The 15211-nt window shown below is 48.2% G+C and overlaps 1 protein-coding gene across 13 annotated transcripts in view; it reads right to left on the reverse strand.

Moving 5' to 3' along the window:
• The window catches only part of Megf11 (multiple EGF like domains 11), a 373828-nt gene that overhangs the window by 24299 nt on the left and 334318 nt on the right, over positions 1-15211 (reverse strand). For all 13 annotated transcript variants that reach the window (XM_008836329.3, XM_008836328.3, XM_008836330.3 and 10 more), the window contains 3 exons: positions 7107-7227; positions 6035-6198; positions 4821-4923 (listed from right to left, as the gene is read on the reverse strand). In XM_008836329.3, the coding sequence (XP_008834551.1) occupies positions 4821-4923; positions 6035-6198; positions 7107-7227 (388 nt within the window). The remainder of the gene's footprint in view (positions 1-4820; positions 4924-6034; positions 6199-7106; positions 7228-15211) is intronic.

Raw genomic sequence — 15211 nt, forward strand, 5'->3', positions numbered from 1 at the left:
CTGTGGGTGTCAGATGCCATCCCTGGGAAACAGGTGGGGGCTTCTCCCCAGGGAGTGAGAGCTTACCCAGTGAGAATGTGGCAGGTGCATCAGTCTCCCTCACTGATAAAGCCTCTCCTATAGAGTTTCAGGGTGTCAAGAGGTGAATCCAGGGGCAGTCATCATGAACTGACTTAAGCTTGGGAAAGGGTACACAACCTCCTTTTGAAAGATTGGGAACCTCTTCGGGTTTCCTTTTCCTAATTAAAGTAGACTCTCCTTATCCATGATTAAGTCATTTTATAGAAGAATTTTCATATATAGCCTCCTATATAATTTTTTTTTCTTTTGAGATTTGGTCTCATGTAGCCCAGGTTGACCTTGAACTTACTCTGGAGCTGAGAATGATCTTGAACCTCTCATGCTCCTGTTACCCCCTCCCTAGTGCTAGGATTACTGGAATGGGCTACCATGCCTGGTTTTATGCAGTGCTGGGATGAAGCCCAGGGCTTTATGCATGGCAAGCAAGCACTCTACCAATTGAGCTACAGCTCCAGTCCCTCCCATATCTGTTACATCATCTCTAAACAATTTATAATACAACATACAACTTGAGTGCTATGTAGATAGTTCTTATGTAAATAACAACCAGGAAAGTCTGTTCACAATCAGCATAGATGCAAATTATTTGTCTTTGGTTGGCAGTGAACTGTACTAAACATGTTTTTTGGTGGTGGTAGGGACTGAACCCAGGACTTCATACATACTAGACAAGCACTCTACCAGTAAACTACACTCCCCATTCAGTGAACTTTGTTTTTCTTTTTTTAAGATACTTTAGGGGCTGGAGAGATGGCTCAACATATAAATGTGCCTGCCGCCAAGCCTGATGACCTGAGTTTCATTCCTGAAACCCACATGGTGGAATGAGAGAACCAACTCCTGAAAGTTGCCCTCTGACCTCCACACGGGGACCATGGAATGTGCACACCCCCCGAATACACAGATGTAAAAATTGAAACCATTTTCAATCTGTTATCTGCAGACTCCATGAGCCTGAGCTTAGCTGTGTGGAGGGGCCTCCCATGCCCCCTGTGTACTCAGTGCTCTTTTCAGTTTGCTCAAGGCAACACACACACACACACACACACACACACACACACACACACACTTACTTCTCTGTTCTTAAAGTATGTGTGTTAACTGAGTGTAGTGGTGCCCACAGCACTGGGGAGGTGGAGACAAAGAGGTTCAGAAGTTCCAGGTTATCCTCGGCTACACAGCTGACAGCCTGGGGTACATGAGAACTTGTCTCAAAACAACTCTTTTAAAAAATGTATGTGTTGGGCTTGAGAGATGACTCAGGTTAAGAGCACTGGCTGTTCTTGCAGAGGACCCAGGTTCAATTCCCAGCACCTATGTGGCAGCTAACAACTATCCATAACTTGAGTTCCAGGGAATCCAACACCCTCTTCTGACCTCCGCGGGCATTGCATGACAGAGGGGCACTTGCATACATTCAGGCAATACACTCATACACATAAAATAAAAATATTTCAAAATGTAGGTAGCATTGTGAGGTACTAAACACAATGTAGACAACAAAAAAACCAACAAACCAACCAACCCTACAGAGCTCATGGCAGCTTGTGGCGGCTGTCTTTCCCAGGTGATTGCTGTAAAACCATGTCCTGTCTCTCAGATAAAGAGTAAGAGGTCAAAGTGTAAACTGCAGGGGGCTGCCAGGCCCTGCTGACTTCTAGGAGTAGGCAGTTATATTTGGGCCCCTTCTGAGGGATTAGGGCTGTTGTTGGAGGTAACGACCTCCTGTAAAGAATTTCCTGTAATTTACCATCAATGGCTCTTCTTATGTGGAATACCCAATTCCAGAAGGGACTTGCTGGTGTCACCCAAGGGGCAGCCCTGGTCTGGGGGAGACAGTCAGCAGCATCAGTTACCTTGGGGGGGGGGGATCTCCAGTCTTCCCATAGTTGAGTAGGAGCAATAATCTCCCTTCAGGGAATGGAGAGATGGCTTAGTGGTGAAGCACTTTGCCATGCAGAGTGTGAGGACTGAGAGTTCAGACCCCTAGAACCCATGGAAATGTCAGGTGGGCATGGCAGCCTATCTGTAATCCCAGGTGGCAGAGCTGGATTCCCAGAGCAAGCTGGATAACAAGAGTTGGGGTACTGGCGAGCCCTGGGTTTGATTGAGAGACCCTGACTTGATGAATAATGTGGAAGAGAAATGGAAGATTATTCCTGACATCAACCTTGGACTTCCATGTACACATGCAGCCTAGAAATGTGTGCGCACGCAGTGTTTATATATACGATGCATAACACATATACACATGTGAAAATGGAAACAAAAATCTCTTTCCAAAGGCTGTTCCCTTCTTAGCCCTAGGAATCCCCTGGCTATGGTTTTCAGGATCCTCTCCTCAGTGTACACTGGCGGCTAGAGCTAAGAACCTGTACTCAAAGCCAGCAGTCAGACAGCAGCACATCCTTATCCTTGAAGCCTTCCTGCCCAGGAGTCCACAGATCTGTTTGACATGCAGCATTGCCCCGACCTGTTACAACTGTTTCATACACCAGGCTCCTACCCACTGCCAGCAACATAACAGGAGGAATGGTCCTGCTGACTCAGGCTCTGCTCACAGTATTGATGCCATCTGCGGTGTCACTGCAGCACAGCTGCCTGGCACAGTATGGCACACAGTAGGTGCTCAGGATTGTGGCTGTTGCCACTTACTACTGAGCCTGGTCCAATGCTGGGCCCAAAGGGCTGCTAAATAAAGACTTGTTCCTTAGGGCTGGGATGTGGCTCAGTTGATAGGGTATGTACCTGGTTCAGTTCCCAGCACTGTATTCAGTGTGGTGCATCCTGTAGACCCAGCACTCAGCAGGAAGATCAGGAGTTCAAAGTCATCCTCAGCTACATAATGAGTTTGAGGCCAGCCTAGGCTACGTGAGATCCTGATTCAAAACAACAGCAATAACAATAAAACAAAACAGGGTCTGGAGAGACGGCACAGTACTCAAGAGCATTTGCTGCTCTTGCAGAGGACCTGAGTTCAGTTCCCAGCACCAACACCCGGCAGCTCGCAACTGTCTTTATCTCCAGCTCCAAGGGATCTAACACCCTCTTCTAGCCTCAAGGGAGTAGCTGCGTGCATGCAAAAAAAAAAAAAAAAAAAAAGTCTTTACAAAAAAAAAAAGACTTGCTCATTGAATGAGTAAATGGTCCCTCTTGTAGTGTAACCTGGGCCTCCCATCCCAAGGTCTTGGGACTTCTGCAGCTCCCTTCTCACATCTCTACCATGAGAGCCAGAGCAGATAATCTTTAAGTTCTCCATGTGTGGTTACAGGCCAGCTGTTTTTAAAATGGACTTCATAAAGCATTTAGAGAGCACCTATTATGTTCAGGACAAGGCCAGTGAGGCAAGATGGCAGCTGTCAACAGGCACCTAAGCAGGGCAGAGTGTAAGCCACTCAAGCCAGGTGTGGAGAAAGGAAGGAGATGGGAGGGGAGAGGAGTGCTCACTGTGTGGGAGGCCGTGCTCCTCCCCCTCCCCAGCTCTCCTAGGTCTCTTTCTGCCTGACAAACCTCCCGACATCAATGGCCTCTTTGAAAAGCCTTCAGGACTACCTTTGGGGAAATGGGCTTTAGAACAAGCAGAGGCCTTGCTGAGACGGTGTCCATCAAAGTCAGAATTTTTAAGCACCAGATGTCATTAAAATCTGATCAACTCACTCAAAATTATGGCAATGAAAAAATTCAAGTAAATTTCCACTTGGCTGTAGCTGACAGTGTAGGGGTCAATGAGCAGGCTGGACCACACTGAGGAACGGCCAGCAGGGCGGGGAACCTCAACTCGAGGATGCTAAGGAGGAATGTCCCTGCCTTGGACTCCCAAAACAAAGTTGTGTGAAACCCTGTGAGAGTACTGAGAATGTACATAGCTGGAAATCACTGTATTCCTTTCTCTTCAGCACCTTCTGCCTTGGGACCAGTCAGTCAGGCAGCCATGACTTACATTACTGACCACTTATGTGTGCCAGGTGCTGAGCACTTAGTGGTACACTGAAACTTCAAAGTGGCCCCATGGATTACTCTCAAGGATTCTGGTTGTTGGCATTTTGTGGATGGAGACTTCAGGCTAGCATGTGCAGAATGTTCAGGCAAAAAGGAAGGCCTGAACCAACCAGGAGGCAGAAGGCTAGATGAGTGATAGGACCTGGGGGACCAGTGTTGGCAGTATGCTGGAGAGAAGGGTTCACCCTGTATGACAGGATAGACTCAGGGATTGGGGTTCTGGGGTGCCGTGTTCTTTACAAACAAGCTGAGTACTTGTAGCTTTGCAGTGTATGTAGTCCCTAGAACAGAGCCTGCACATAACAGGTGTTTAGAGCATTTGCTTGGGGGACTGGAGAGATGACTCAGTGGTTAAGAGCACTGGCTGCTCTTGCAGAGGACCTGGGTTTGGTTCCCAGAACCCACATGGCAGCTCATAACCATCAGTACTCCAATTCCAGGGGATTCAATGCCTTCTGCTGGCCTCCATGGGCACTGCATGCACATGGTACACATATATGCAGGCAAAATATACACATAAAAATAAATCTTACACACATACACACACACACACAAAAAAATAATAAAATAAAATAAATTGCTTGGTGGGCTGGAAGGGAGAACCAGAGCCCAGAGCAGATGAAGGAAAAGGTACGTATTTGCAGGTAGGAAGAAAATGATAAAAGAAGACTGCTAGACAAGAGGAAGAAAGGAAGAGCCTGGTTGCACAAGGCCTGGGTAGTGGCAGGGCAGAGGGTTACCTGTCCATCCTGCCAAGCAGCAGCAGTGGCCAGTGACAGGATCACAGCCATCAGCGTGGCTGCAGTCACAGCGCTCACTGCAGTTCAGCCCAAACATGCCATCCTATGGAGAAACAGAGAAAAATGATCACACCTGGAGTCCCAGATTTCCACACACTTTGATTGGCTCTTCAGGGATGTAGACACCAGTCTGTGGCCCAGCAATGGCACTTTATAACTGGGCATCCACAGGGCCATGAAGTCACTCTGGAGAATCATCTGGCTGTGTTAACAGGAATATGGTTTGGAGAGAGGGAGGTGATGGTCTTGCCCTACTTTTCAATACTAAACTAAGGGTGGTCATTAAAATTGTAAATGAAAATACACCTTGTTGTCTGGTATGATGGCAAACAAACAAGCAAGCAAACAAACAAAAAGGTGCCTGTCATCCCAGCACTCAGGAGCTGAGGCAGGAGGACTGCCATGAGCTCAAGACCAGCCTAGGCTACACTGTGTAAGATCCTGTCCCATAAAACAAGACAAAAAGTACTTTGCTAATTGTGACACACCTGTCCCACATAAGGAATGAGAATAACCTATTCTCATCACTGGGGAAGAAAATGGGAATCACATGCGTTTCTTGTGTGCTCACAAGGTCACAAGTGCCTGCTCTGCCGGTTCTCTTAATCCTCACACTAATATCATGAGACAGCTCCACCCATGCTCACTTTAAAGATGAGAAGCTGCCAGAGAGGTGAAGAAACATGCTCAAGGTAACAGGATATGGCAAAACCAGGATTTGAATCCAGGACCCCCAACCCCACATTTGTTTAGTCTCACAACAATTGGTGAAGCAGCCTAAGGATCATCCAGTGCTTCAGTTTGGGAGGTACTGCTGGAGGGTGCTCACTGCCACCCCCTCCCCAACAGTTGCAATGACCAGACAGCAGTTCAAACACTACCAAGGAACGGCCTTTTTCTTGGGTTAGGGAGGGCTGACCATGCCCTGCTGGAGTGGATTCTACAGCTGCCAGCCAGTCTGCTTTGCCTACCAAAAACATGGAGGGGAAAGCATACCTCGTCACCACCTCTGCCATAAATGGTTATTTTACAGATGGGAGGGCTGAATTCCAGGGTAGGAAAAGGCCACTGTTAGCACTACCTGACTCAGAGCTCTTCTTTGGGGCCATAACCCTAGGGAGGAGAGGGTACAAGGGACTAAGGTGGGCACTTACCGGGCAGGGTAGGTCGCAGGTGTCCCCCAGCCAGCCTGGCATGCAGGCACAGGAACCGTTGATGGGGCTGCAGGCCGCTCCATTGGCACAGTCACAGCTCTCGTTGCAGTTAAGGCCCCATGTCCCACTGGAACACGGCAAGGAGCAATCCAGGCCCTGCCACCCTGGGGAGAGGTCAAAGGGTGTTGCCTCTCCATGGCCAACATGACTTTCTGCCCACTTCCTCAGCTCCACCTGAAGTGTCCCTGATGGCCACAGTTACCTGGGTCCCTACCTCCCCAAGGCTCACAATTTCTGCTGCAGATGGGCCCATTGGAACAGGGACCAGCTCAGGTGGTGAGCATTTTTTTCCCCAGGCCAGCGATGGGCTTAGCAGCTTCTCCAGGTTCCAAAGCTTAACACTACTTTTACCCACAAGTCAATCCCCTCCCTCTTCTGTTCCCTTAACTAGGATGCTGCCCTGCAGCCTGCAGATCCCTGCTCCCCTCTTCTATCTCCAGGCAGGCTGAGGGAGACCTGGCCTATAGACCAGAGCAGGAAAGGAACCAGGTACACCCTCTCCTCTAGCCTTGGGCCAAGCCTTACTCATTTTTTCAGAAAGCCTATCTCAATAGGTAGCCCAGGGTGACCTTGAACTACCAATCCTCTTGCCTCTGCCCTCAAGTGCTGGGATTATAGACATGCAACACCATATGTGACTGGGGCCAGGCCTTTGACAGTGGCTATGTCTCCTAGGACCAACATTAGCACTTCCAGGAAGCTGTCATCCCAGCTCCCACCAGGTGAGTCATCTAAGGATCAGGGAGCTCAGTCTCCTCCTTCTGCCCCTGCAGCGTTGGTGACAGTTTCTCCCAAGGGTGCTAGTACCAGGTGGCTCACCTTCTCTCTGTATACTCAGCAATCCCCGGAAGGAAGCCCTCCAGGTTCCGGCTGTGGGTCTCCTTGACTGAACCCTGACTAGCTCAGGCTCTCTGACCCTGTGTGGTGGGTAGGCTGGAGCAGCCCCACCTGACACCCTCAGCTGTCAGCCCACCTGGGCCCGGAGGTGGGGCTGGGAGAGGCATGCACTTACCCTCTCTGCAGGTGCAGGAGCCGTCCACTGGGGAGCAGGTGCCACCATTGCTACAGCTGCACACAGATGAGCAGTTGGGGCCATAGGTCCCTGAAGCACAGGGAATCGCACACACCTCTCCCTACATAGAGGAAGTCATGGATGTGAGACCAGAGATGGCTCCATGCTGGGTGGCTGTGGTAGGCAGGATAACATACCCCCCAATCCCTCAACACATACAAGATGCTCTTGTCTCCAGTACCTAACCCCCTCCCTCTTTTTTTTTTTTTTTTTTTTTTTTTTTTTTTTTTTTTCTTTTTTTTTTTTTGTCTTTTTGAAGCAGGGTCTCCCTATAGCCCCAGCTGTCCTGGAACTCACTATGTAGACCAGGCTGGCCTTGAACTCACAGAGATCCGCCTGCCTCTGCCTCCCAAGTGCTGGGACTACAGGTGTGCACCACCACACCCGGCTTAGTACACGCCCTTTTTAAAATTTTATGTGTATGAGTGGTTTATTTCATTTATTTTTCTGGGCCTGAGTATTTTGCCTGCATGTATGTAAGTGCACTATGTATGTGCAATGCTCAAAGAGGCTAGAAGACAGCACCAGATCTCCTGGAACTGGAGTTATGGGCAGTTGTTAGCTTCCATGTAGAAGCTAGAAACTGAACCTGGGTCCTCTGCAAGAGCAGCCAGTGCTCTTAACAGCTGAGCCATCTTTCTAGCCCCATGTATGAGTGTTTTGCTTGCAGATATGGAAAAGCCCAAAAGAGAGTATTAGATTCCCTGGAATTAGAGTTACAGATGGTTGTTAGCCACCCTGTGGATGCTGGGGACCCAACTTGGGTCCTCTACAAGAGCTGCCAGTGTTCTTAACTGCTGAGCCATATCTCCAGCTCCATTCTAACCTTATATGTCATAGGGGACTTTGCAGATGTAACAGAGGACCTTGAGATGGGGAACTAAAGTGACTGTATCAGAGAGGTAGACCCAATATAATCACACAGTCCTTAAAAGCAGGTGACCAGAGAGGGTAGGTCAGAGAGACACCCTAAATCCTCCACTTGGCTGACTTGGAAGATGGCAGAAGGGAACTCCCAAACAATGACTATACTGGCCTCTAAAAGTGAGGCTGAGCCTTTTACAGCCAGCAAGAGAAGACCTCAGGGACCGTATTCTGTCTACAACTGAACAGAAAGTGAACAAGTAAGAAACTGGTTCTCCCCTGGCACCTTTAGGAAGTACCACGGTCTGCCAACTCTGTGATTTCTATCAGAGGCCGGTGCCAGAACTCTAAGGGAAGGAGCACCTGCTGTTTTAAGTATTGCACATGTGGGCATTTGGGACAGCTGTATCCAGCTCCGGTTGGGGGAGGGGCCTAGCCTCCACAGCAAGGCACTAGGTTGGGAAAAGTCCCCAGGAACCTTGAAAGGTCTGCACTGGGTCACAACAGCACAAGGTACTAGTACCTCTTAATCTATTAAATTGTTATTCTTTGACTTTAGGGTCCCATGTAGCCCAGGCTGGTCTCAAACTCATGATATAGCTGAGGATGACTTTGAATTTCTGATCTTTCTGCCTCCACTTCCAGAGTGTTAGAATTACAGGTGTGTGCCACTGTGGAAGGTTTCAATCTGTTTCTCACCAGCATCAGGGTATAGAGAGATACCCTGTCTCCATCAGCTGGGGCCTCAGAGAAGTCAGATGGCAGTGACAGTGACCTGTGCTTGCCACATGCTCGTGGATCACACACTGTGTGTGCTCCATCTTCTTTAATGCTCACCATGCTTCCAAAACTATTGCCTTATATTCTTTCCTCAACACAGTGAAAGCAGTCACATGAAAAAGTCAGGTAATGGCCAGGGTCACAGAGCTCAAAGTAGCTGGCATCTATTTGGCCCCAGGCTGACTGTTTAACCTAGTCTTTGGATGTAGTGAACCAGCCTCCCTTGGAAGCATTTTGGGCGATTAGGATACAGAGTGTCTAAGAACAACCCTGAGACAGGACAGAGGGAGAGGACAGGCAAGCAGAAGGTAGCTGGAGAGGATCCTGGAAGAATTGCCTCTGCTAGCTGCCAGGGAGCTCTGGAGAGAGTGCCCTGTGGGTTATCCCTCAGGGCCCGGAGGGAAGGCTTTACATCCCTCTTAGTCACTGGCTATGTTATCCTGGGATAGCATGACTTCCCAGGTGAGTCAGTTGTCCTCTAGGGAAAGTTTTAGAAAGAGGCTGTAGATGGCACATCACAGGGCCCTACCCCAGTAAATAGGGTGCTGGTTGATCTGAGGGGTGGGAGTTCAGTGGGCCAAGCTACAGGGCACTAGTTAGAAATGCAGATCTCTGAAACTTGAGGGATGCAGTGTGAAGGCTTCCCAGGAAGGAAGCATTAGTGTGGGCAAGATTACACAGGAACAAAGGCTGGGATACTCCAGGTGTGAAGAAGTTAAAAGGGACCTGGAATTTAGGGGGGGATATAGCTCAGTAGGTAGAGTACTTGCATAGTATGCACAGAGGTTCTACCTGGCATGATGGTACATGCCTGTAATTCCAGCACTAAGGAGGTGAGGCAGGAGGATCAGTAGTTCAAGGTTTCCTTAGCTATATAGTGAGTTCAAGGCTAGTCTGGGCTATGAGAGACCCTGTCTCAAAAAACAAAACAAAACAAAAATTTAGTAATGGGACTAGAGAGATGGCTTAGTGGTTACGAGTGTTTGCTGCTTTTGCAGAGGACCCAAGTTCAGTTCCCAGCACCCATATTGGGTGACTCATAACAACCTGTAACTCCAGCTCCAGGGGATCTAATGCCTTCTTCTGGCCTTCTCTGAGGGCACCTGCACACATGTGGTATACACTCACATAAGACACAGACATACACACACATAAATAAAAATAAATTATAATAACTTAGCTGAGTGTGGGCAGAGGCAGGCAGATCTCTGTGAGATTAAGGCCAGTCTGCTCTACATAGCAAGAGTTCCAGGCCCACTGGGGACTAGGGAGACCCTGTCTCAAAACAAACAAAAAAACTTAGTAAGACTGGAGCTGTGTCTCAGCAGTGAGTATTTAATTAGCATATAAATGGCCTTGGGTTTCGCTCCCCGCCCAGCCCCATAAAATAAAGACATAAATAATAAATAAACCCTATTATTTGTGCAAAGATATAGCATCTCTTATAAGCAGAATGTGATAAGCCCTCCAGAGTTTAAGCAGAAGGAAGCTGAGGAGCAGTGATCCATTTCGCCCCTATTCAGCAATGCCAAGTGGGCCAGAAAGGAGGAATGTTTTCTCAGAGGGCAGAGGCCAGGTCTGGTTCCTTTCCTGTCACCCCCTCTGGGCAGACCACTGGTCTGCTTCTTAAGTCTTTAATGACATATACCAAATACATGATCTTAGAGGGTAGGAGGACCAGTCTCTTGGGGGACCACCCTGTGCCAGGCAGTGTTCCAAATCCTTTCATTTGTTCCTAAGGAAAATAAAAATGGAGAAGGGGGGTCCTGGTGGCACAGGCGTGTAATCCCAGCTACTCAGGAGGTTGAGGCACGAGCTTTACAAGTTCGAGAACTTCCTAGACTACAGAGTAAGTTTAAGGCCAGCCTGGGCAAATTAGTAAGACCCTGTAACAATGTAAAAAAGATGGCTGGGGATATAGATATATCAGTCATTGAGAGCTTGTGAAGCACACATGAGGCCCTGGGTTCAATTCCCAGTACCAGGAAAAAGAAAACAAAACAAAAAGCAGTGCCAAAGCCAACAGTGCTAAAGTGTGTAATCCTGCCCTGGGGAGTGTGGGCTGTACAGGTGAATTCCAGCATGTGCCCCTCCATCTCCCTGTCCCTACACCTGCTTGATGTGATCCCCTGACTCTCATTCACTCTCAGCTCAGCTCAACAAGCCCCAATATAATAGTCTCCCCCCAGTTTGGTTCCAGTTTTATAGATTCTAGCCTCTGAACTGAGGGTCAGTGTCATGGTTGGCTTCAGTTGTCAACCTGACGCGCCTCAGAAGAGGGAACCTCAACTATGGAATTTTCTCTATCAGGATTGGCCCGTGGGCATGTCTGTGAGGCATTTTCTTGATTGTTTCTTTTTAGATATTATTTTCATTTTTGTGTGTATAAGTGTATTTTGTGCATGTATGTAAGTGCACACATGTCATACAATGCCCATGGACATCAGAAGAAGGTGTCAGATTTTCCTGGAACTGGAGTTATGGATGGTTGTTAGCCACCGTGTAGGTGCTAAGAATTGAACTTGGGTCCTCTGCAAGAGCAACCAGTGCTCTTAACTGCTGAGCCATCTTTCCAGTCCCATTTTCTTGATTGTTGAGTGATGTGGGAGGGCCCGGCCCACTGTGGGTGGCACCACCCCTGGGCAGGTATAAGAAAGCAGGCTGAGCACAGACCAGAGGAGCAAGCCAGTAAACAGCACTCTTCCATGGTCTGTGCTTCAGTTCCTGCCTCTAGGTTCCTGTCTGACTTTTTTCAAAGATGAATTGTCACTTAGAAGTGTAAGATGCAATAAACCTTTTCCTCCAGAAGTTGTATTTGGTCAGAGTGTTTAATTACAGCAATAAAGGCAAACTACAACAGTCAGGTAGCTCTGCAGTTGGTTGGAGGCCTCTAGCGACTGACCTATGCAGCTCACCAGTGATCAGCCTCTCAGGTGAGGCTCTGCAGGTTAGCCTCTGGTGATACCTCCTCAGTTACTAGGGTCCACTAACAGGCCTCAATCATGCTGGTGTGAGTGGCATCTGAGGCTCTGTTAGTCAGTTGTCTATCTCCAAGAGCTGTGTAGTAAAATTTGTTTCTGTGTTGTTTGCCTCTGAAATGTCTGTTTATCCTCTCTGTAGAAGCAATTTGGTTGTATTCAAGGCTAGACCCTCAGGGTTTGGAACCCTGCTGAGACCTGATGGGCTCTGGATAAATGTTGCATAATTGATCCTGGTAGATTATGTGTACACACTGGCTGCTACTGTGGACATAACCAGATAGGCTGGGTACTTTCCCTATGGTTTGTTCTCATGCCAGCCATCCTGCAAATGTTTGCTGTGGGACCAAGAGAAGAGCCAGCCCTGGTGTAGGCTCCAGAGATGCAAGGGGGCCTAAGGCCCAGCCTCTGCCCTGGGGCAACCGATGTCTTTATTTAATGTCTGTCTCAGTGAGACCAAAGGTTCCTGGGTACTGGACCATACTTGTCTGAGTGGTCCCAACAACTCCTCCGCACTTGAAGTATCACAGTTAGGGGCCCTGGAAGGCTGGGGCCTGTGACTCTCCTCTCACACAAAAAGCAGAATATTATCTAGCCTGAGGGTGGGCCACATGCTACTCCTGACTCTGAGATCCTTGGGTGTAAATGTCCTGACAAAGACATTCTAAGGAGACAATTTGAGGGACTGGAGAGATGGCACAGCAGTTAAGAGTGTGTATTGCTTTTACAGAGGACCTGAGTTTTCGGTTCCCAGTTCCAGAGAGATCTCATGTCTCTGGCCTCCACCTCCTTGGGCAATGGCACTCACATGCACTTACCCTCATATAGAGAGACATAAATACACAATTCAAAAAAAAAAGAGCAAAACTAAAGGCAGGGCGTGGTGACTCATGCCTTTAATCCCAACACTTGGGGGCAGAGGCAGGTGAATCTCTAAGTTCGAGGCCAGCCTGGTCTACATAGCTGGGGTTATAGGGAGACCCTCTCTCAAAAAGACCAAAAAACCCCTAAAATCTAGAGTTAGAGAGATGTCTCAGCAGTTAAAAATTGTTACCCTTGAAGAGGACCTGGATTTGGTTCCCAGCATCCACATGGTGGCTCACAACTGTAACTACAGTTCTAGGGAATCTGGTACCCTTCCCTGACCTCCTTGGGCACCAGGTATCTACATGGTGTATACATACATATGCAGGCAAACATTCCTTAAATAATAAATGAAGAAAGAAAGAAAGAAAGAAAGAAAGAAAGAAAGAAAGAAAGAAAGAAAGAAAGAAAGAAAGAAAGAAATCTTTAAAATAAAAATCTAAAAAGACAGTGTGCCTCCCTTTGAGACAGTGGTCTCCAAAGAATTGGTCTCATGCTGGGAGAAGGAAAAGACTGAAGCTTGGTGCCACTCAGAGGAAGAGCTCATCTCCTGGAAAGAGATTTCACTCAGTCCTGACAACTTGTCAGATCACCTTGAAGGAGAGTGGAACCCAGACAATGATTGGTCAGTGATGGGAAGGGCCACACCATGACCAGGACTGCCTAGCTATGCAAAATTCTGGCCCTAATACTTAAACCTAAACCTCATGTCAGGACCCTGAAAATGGACTGGGGGGGGCAGTGTGGGACTGTTACTGGATCTTTTTATTTGTTCCTTTTCCCAAGGTGGTTACATTGAATAAATCTTTTTCTTCTTTTCCATTTTTACTTGTCTGTGTAATTGGCTTATTGAGGTCAGGTGGCAGAACCAAGCTTGTTAGGGCTGCCAGAGTCTAGATTCTGACCCTAATAACTCCAGTAACATGGGGCTCATGTCAAAAGGGAAAGGCAGGCCAGATCCCAGTCTGGGGTTCCAGGTCTTATCCCTGGATCATCAACCCAAGGAGTTCATGCCCTCTGAGCTGAAGGGGACCTTATAAGTCAACACATCTACTCAGAGCCAAAGTGCAGGACACAATTGGCATTTGCCAGCCAGCTCTCCCAGAGGACTGACTGCAGGGGCTGGCTCTTATTCCCACTGCATTCAGTTGGTCCAAACCAGCACTATATCCATAGTTCATGTTTGTTGATCTCTTCACACTTGTAGGAAGAGGACTGAAGGGGAACTAGGGTGGTGAGCTCAGGTTAGAGGTTAGGCTGAGACACTGCATGGGCCTCTTGTGAGCTCTACATAGCCCAGCTCTCCACCACTCCTTCAGTCAAGCCCAACCCTTTCCTGAGGCTCTCCCCTGCTCTGTTCAGCATCCTCCATTTTGCTGCTGATAGACACTCTTCTCTTCTGATAGATACATCCTCATCCTTACTTCATCTACAAGCTTTGGTTGCTACTGAATTCAATCAGTCCTTCCAACATCTCACCTGCTCTGCCCACAAAGCCTCTCAGTTTGAAACACTGTATTGCCACTCTACCCAAGAGTCTGAGGCTAGTCACATCCTGGACAGGTGCAGTTTAGCCAGTGACCACACACCATGGGACTCTGATGGCATCATCTTGTCTATTGACCATGCCCTAGGAATTCCCATGTCACTCATGACCAATCCAAGTATCTCACAGACTCACAGTAACCTGGGCTATCACATGGAGCTAATTTAATTCTAATTAAAAGCAAAGGAAAAGCTGGGCATGGTGGTGCATGCCTTAAATCTTAGCACTTGGGAGGTAGAGGTAGGTGAATCTCTTGTGAGATTGAGGCCAGCCTGGTTTACACACTGAGTTTCAAGCCAGCTGAGGCTACAGGGAGACAAAACAAAACAAAACAAAAAACAAAGGGAAGCCAGGTTTGGTGGTACACACCTTTAACCCCAGCACTCAAAGGGGCACAGGCAGGTGGATCTCTGTGAATTCAAAGATTGCCTGGGTTGAATATAAAATTTTTTTTTATTAAAGGGAGGGTATGGGGAAAAGTACAGTGCTAGGTGAAGAAACAGGTAAACCCATGTTCAGAGCCCCAGTACCCATGTGAAAACTGGACACAGCAGCCTCTGGCCTCCACACACCTGCACACATACCACACTTACTCCTAAAATCAACCAATCAATGAAAGCCAAGGGGGAAACCTTGCTGTTTTCACTGGCCTCGTCATAAGGGGTGTAAGATTTCCTATAGACTTGGGGTGTGTCCAGATCTGTTCTTGGAAGCCCACTGCAGCCTCTGCAGGTGGTGGATGAGACCCCTGGTTGCATCCTCCCTAGCTCTGACTCTCAGCATCTTGCTGCCTAGGGCCAGGGTCTTAGCTCACAGGAATGAGGGATAGTGAGATCAGAGCCCAGGATTGGGGCCCCACTGGGCCTTCAAACCACACTAGCTGGGTGGCCATGTACTCTGGGCCTGGTCACACGCCTTTTCTAGAGGTACAGAAGACAAATCCTAATGTCACAGCTTAAAGGGACACTGGGAGCCAGCTGTCTAGCTCCCTTGTACCAGTGAGAAGAGTCACC

The sequence above is a fragment of the Nannospalax galili genome, unplaced genomic scaffold (genome assembly GCF_000622305.1).
Source record: "Nannospalax galili isolate Female #2095 unplaced genomic scaffold, S.galili_v1.0 scaffold54, whole genome shotgun sequence".
Taxonomy (NCBI): Eukaryota; Metazoa; Chordata; class Mammalia; order Rodentia; family Spalacidae; genus Nannospalax; species Nannospalax galili.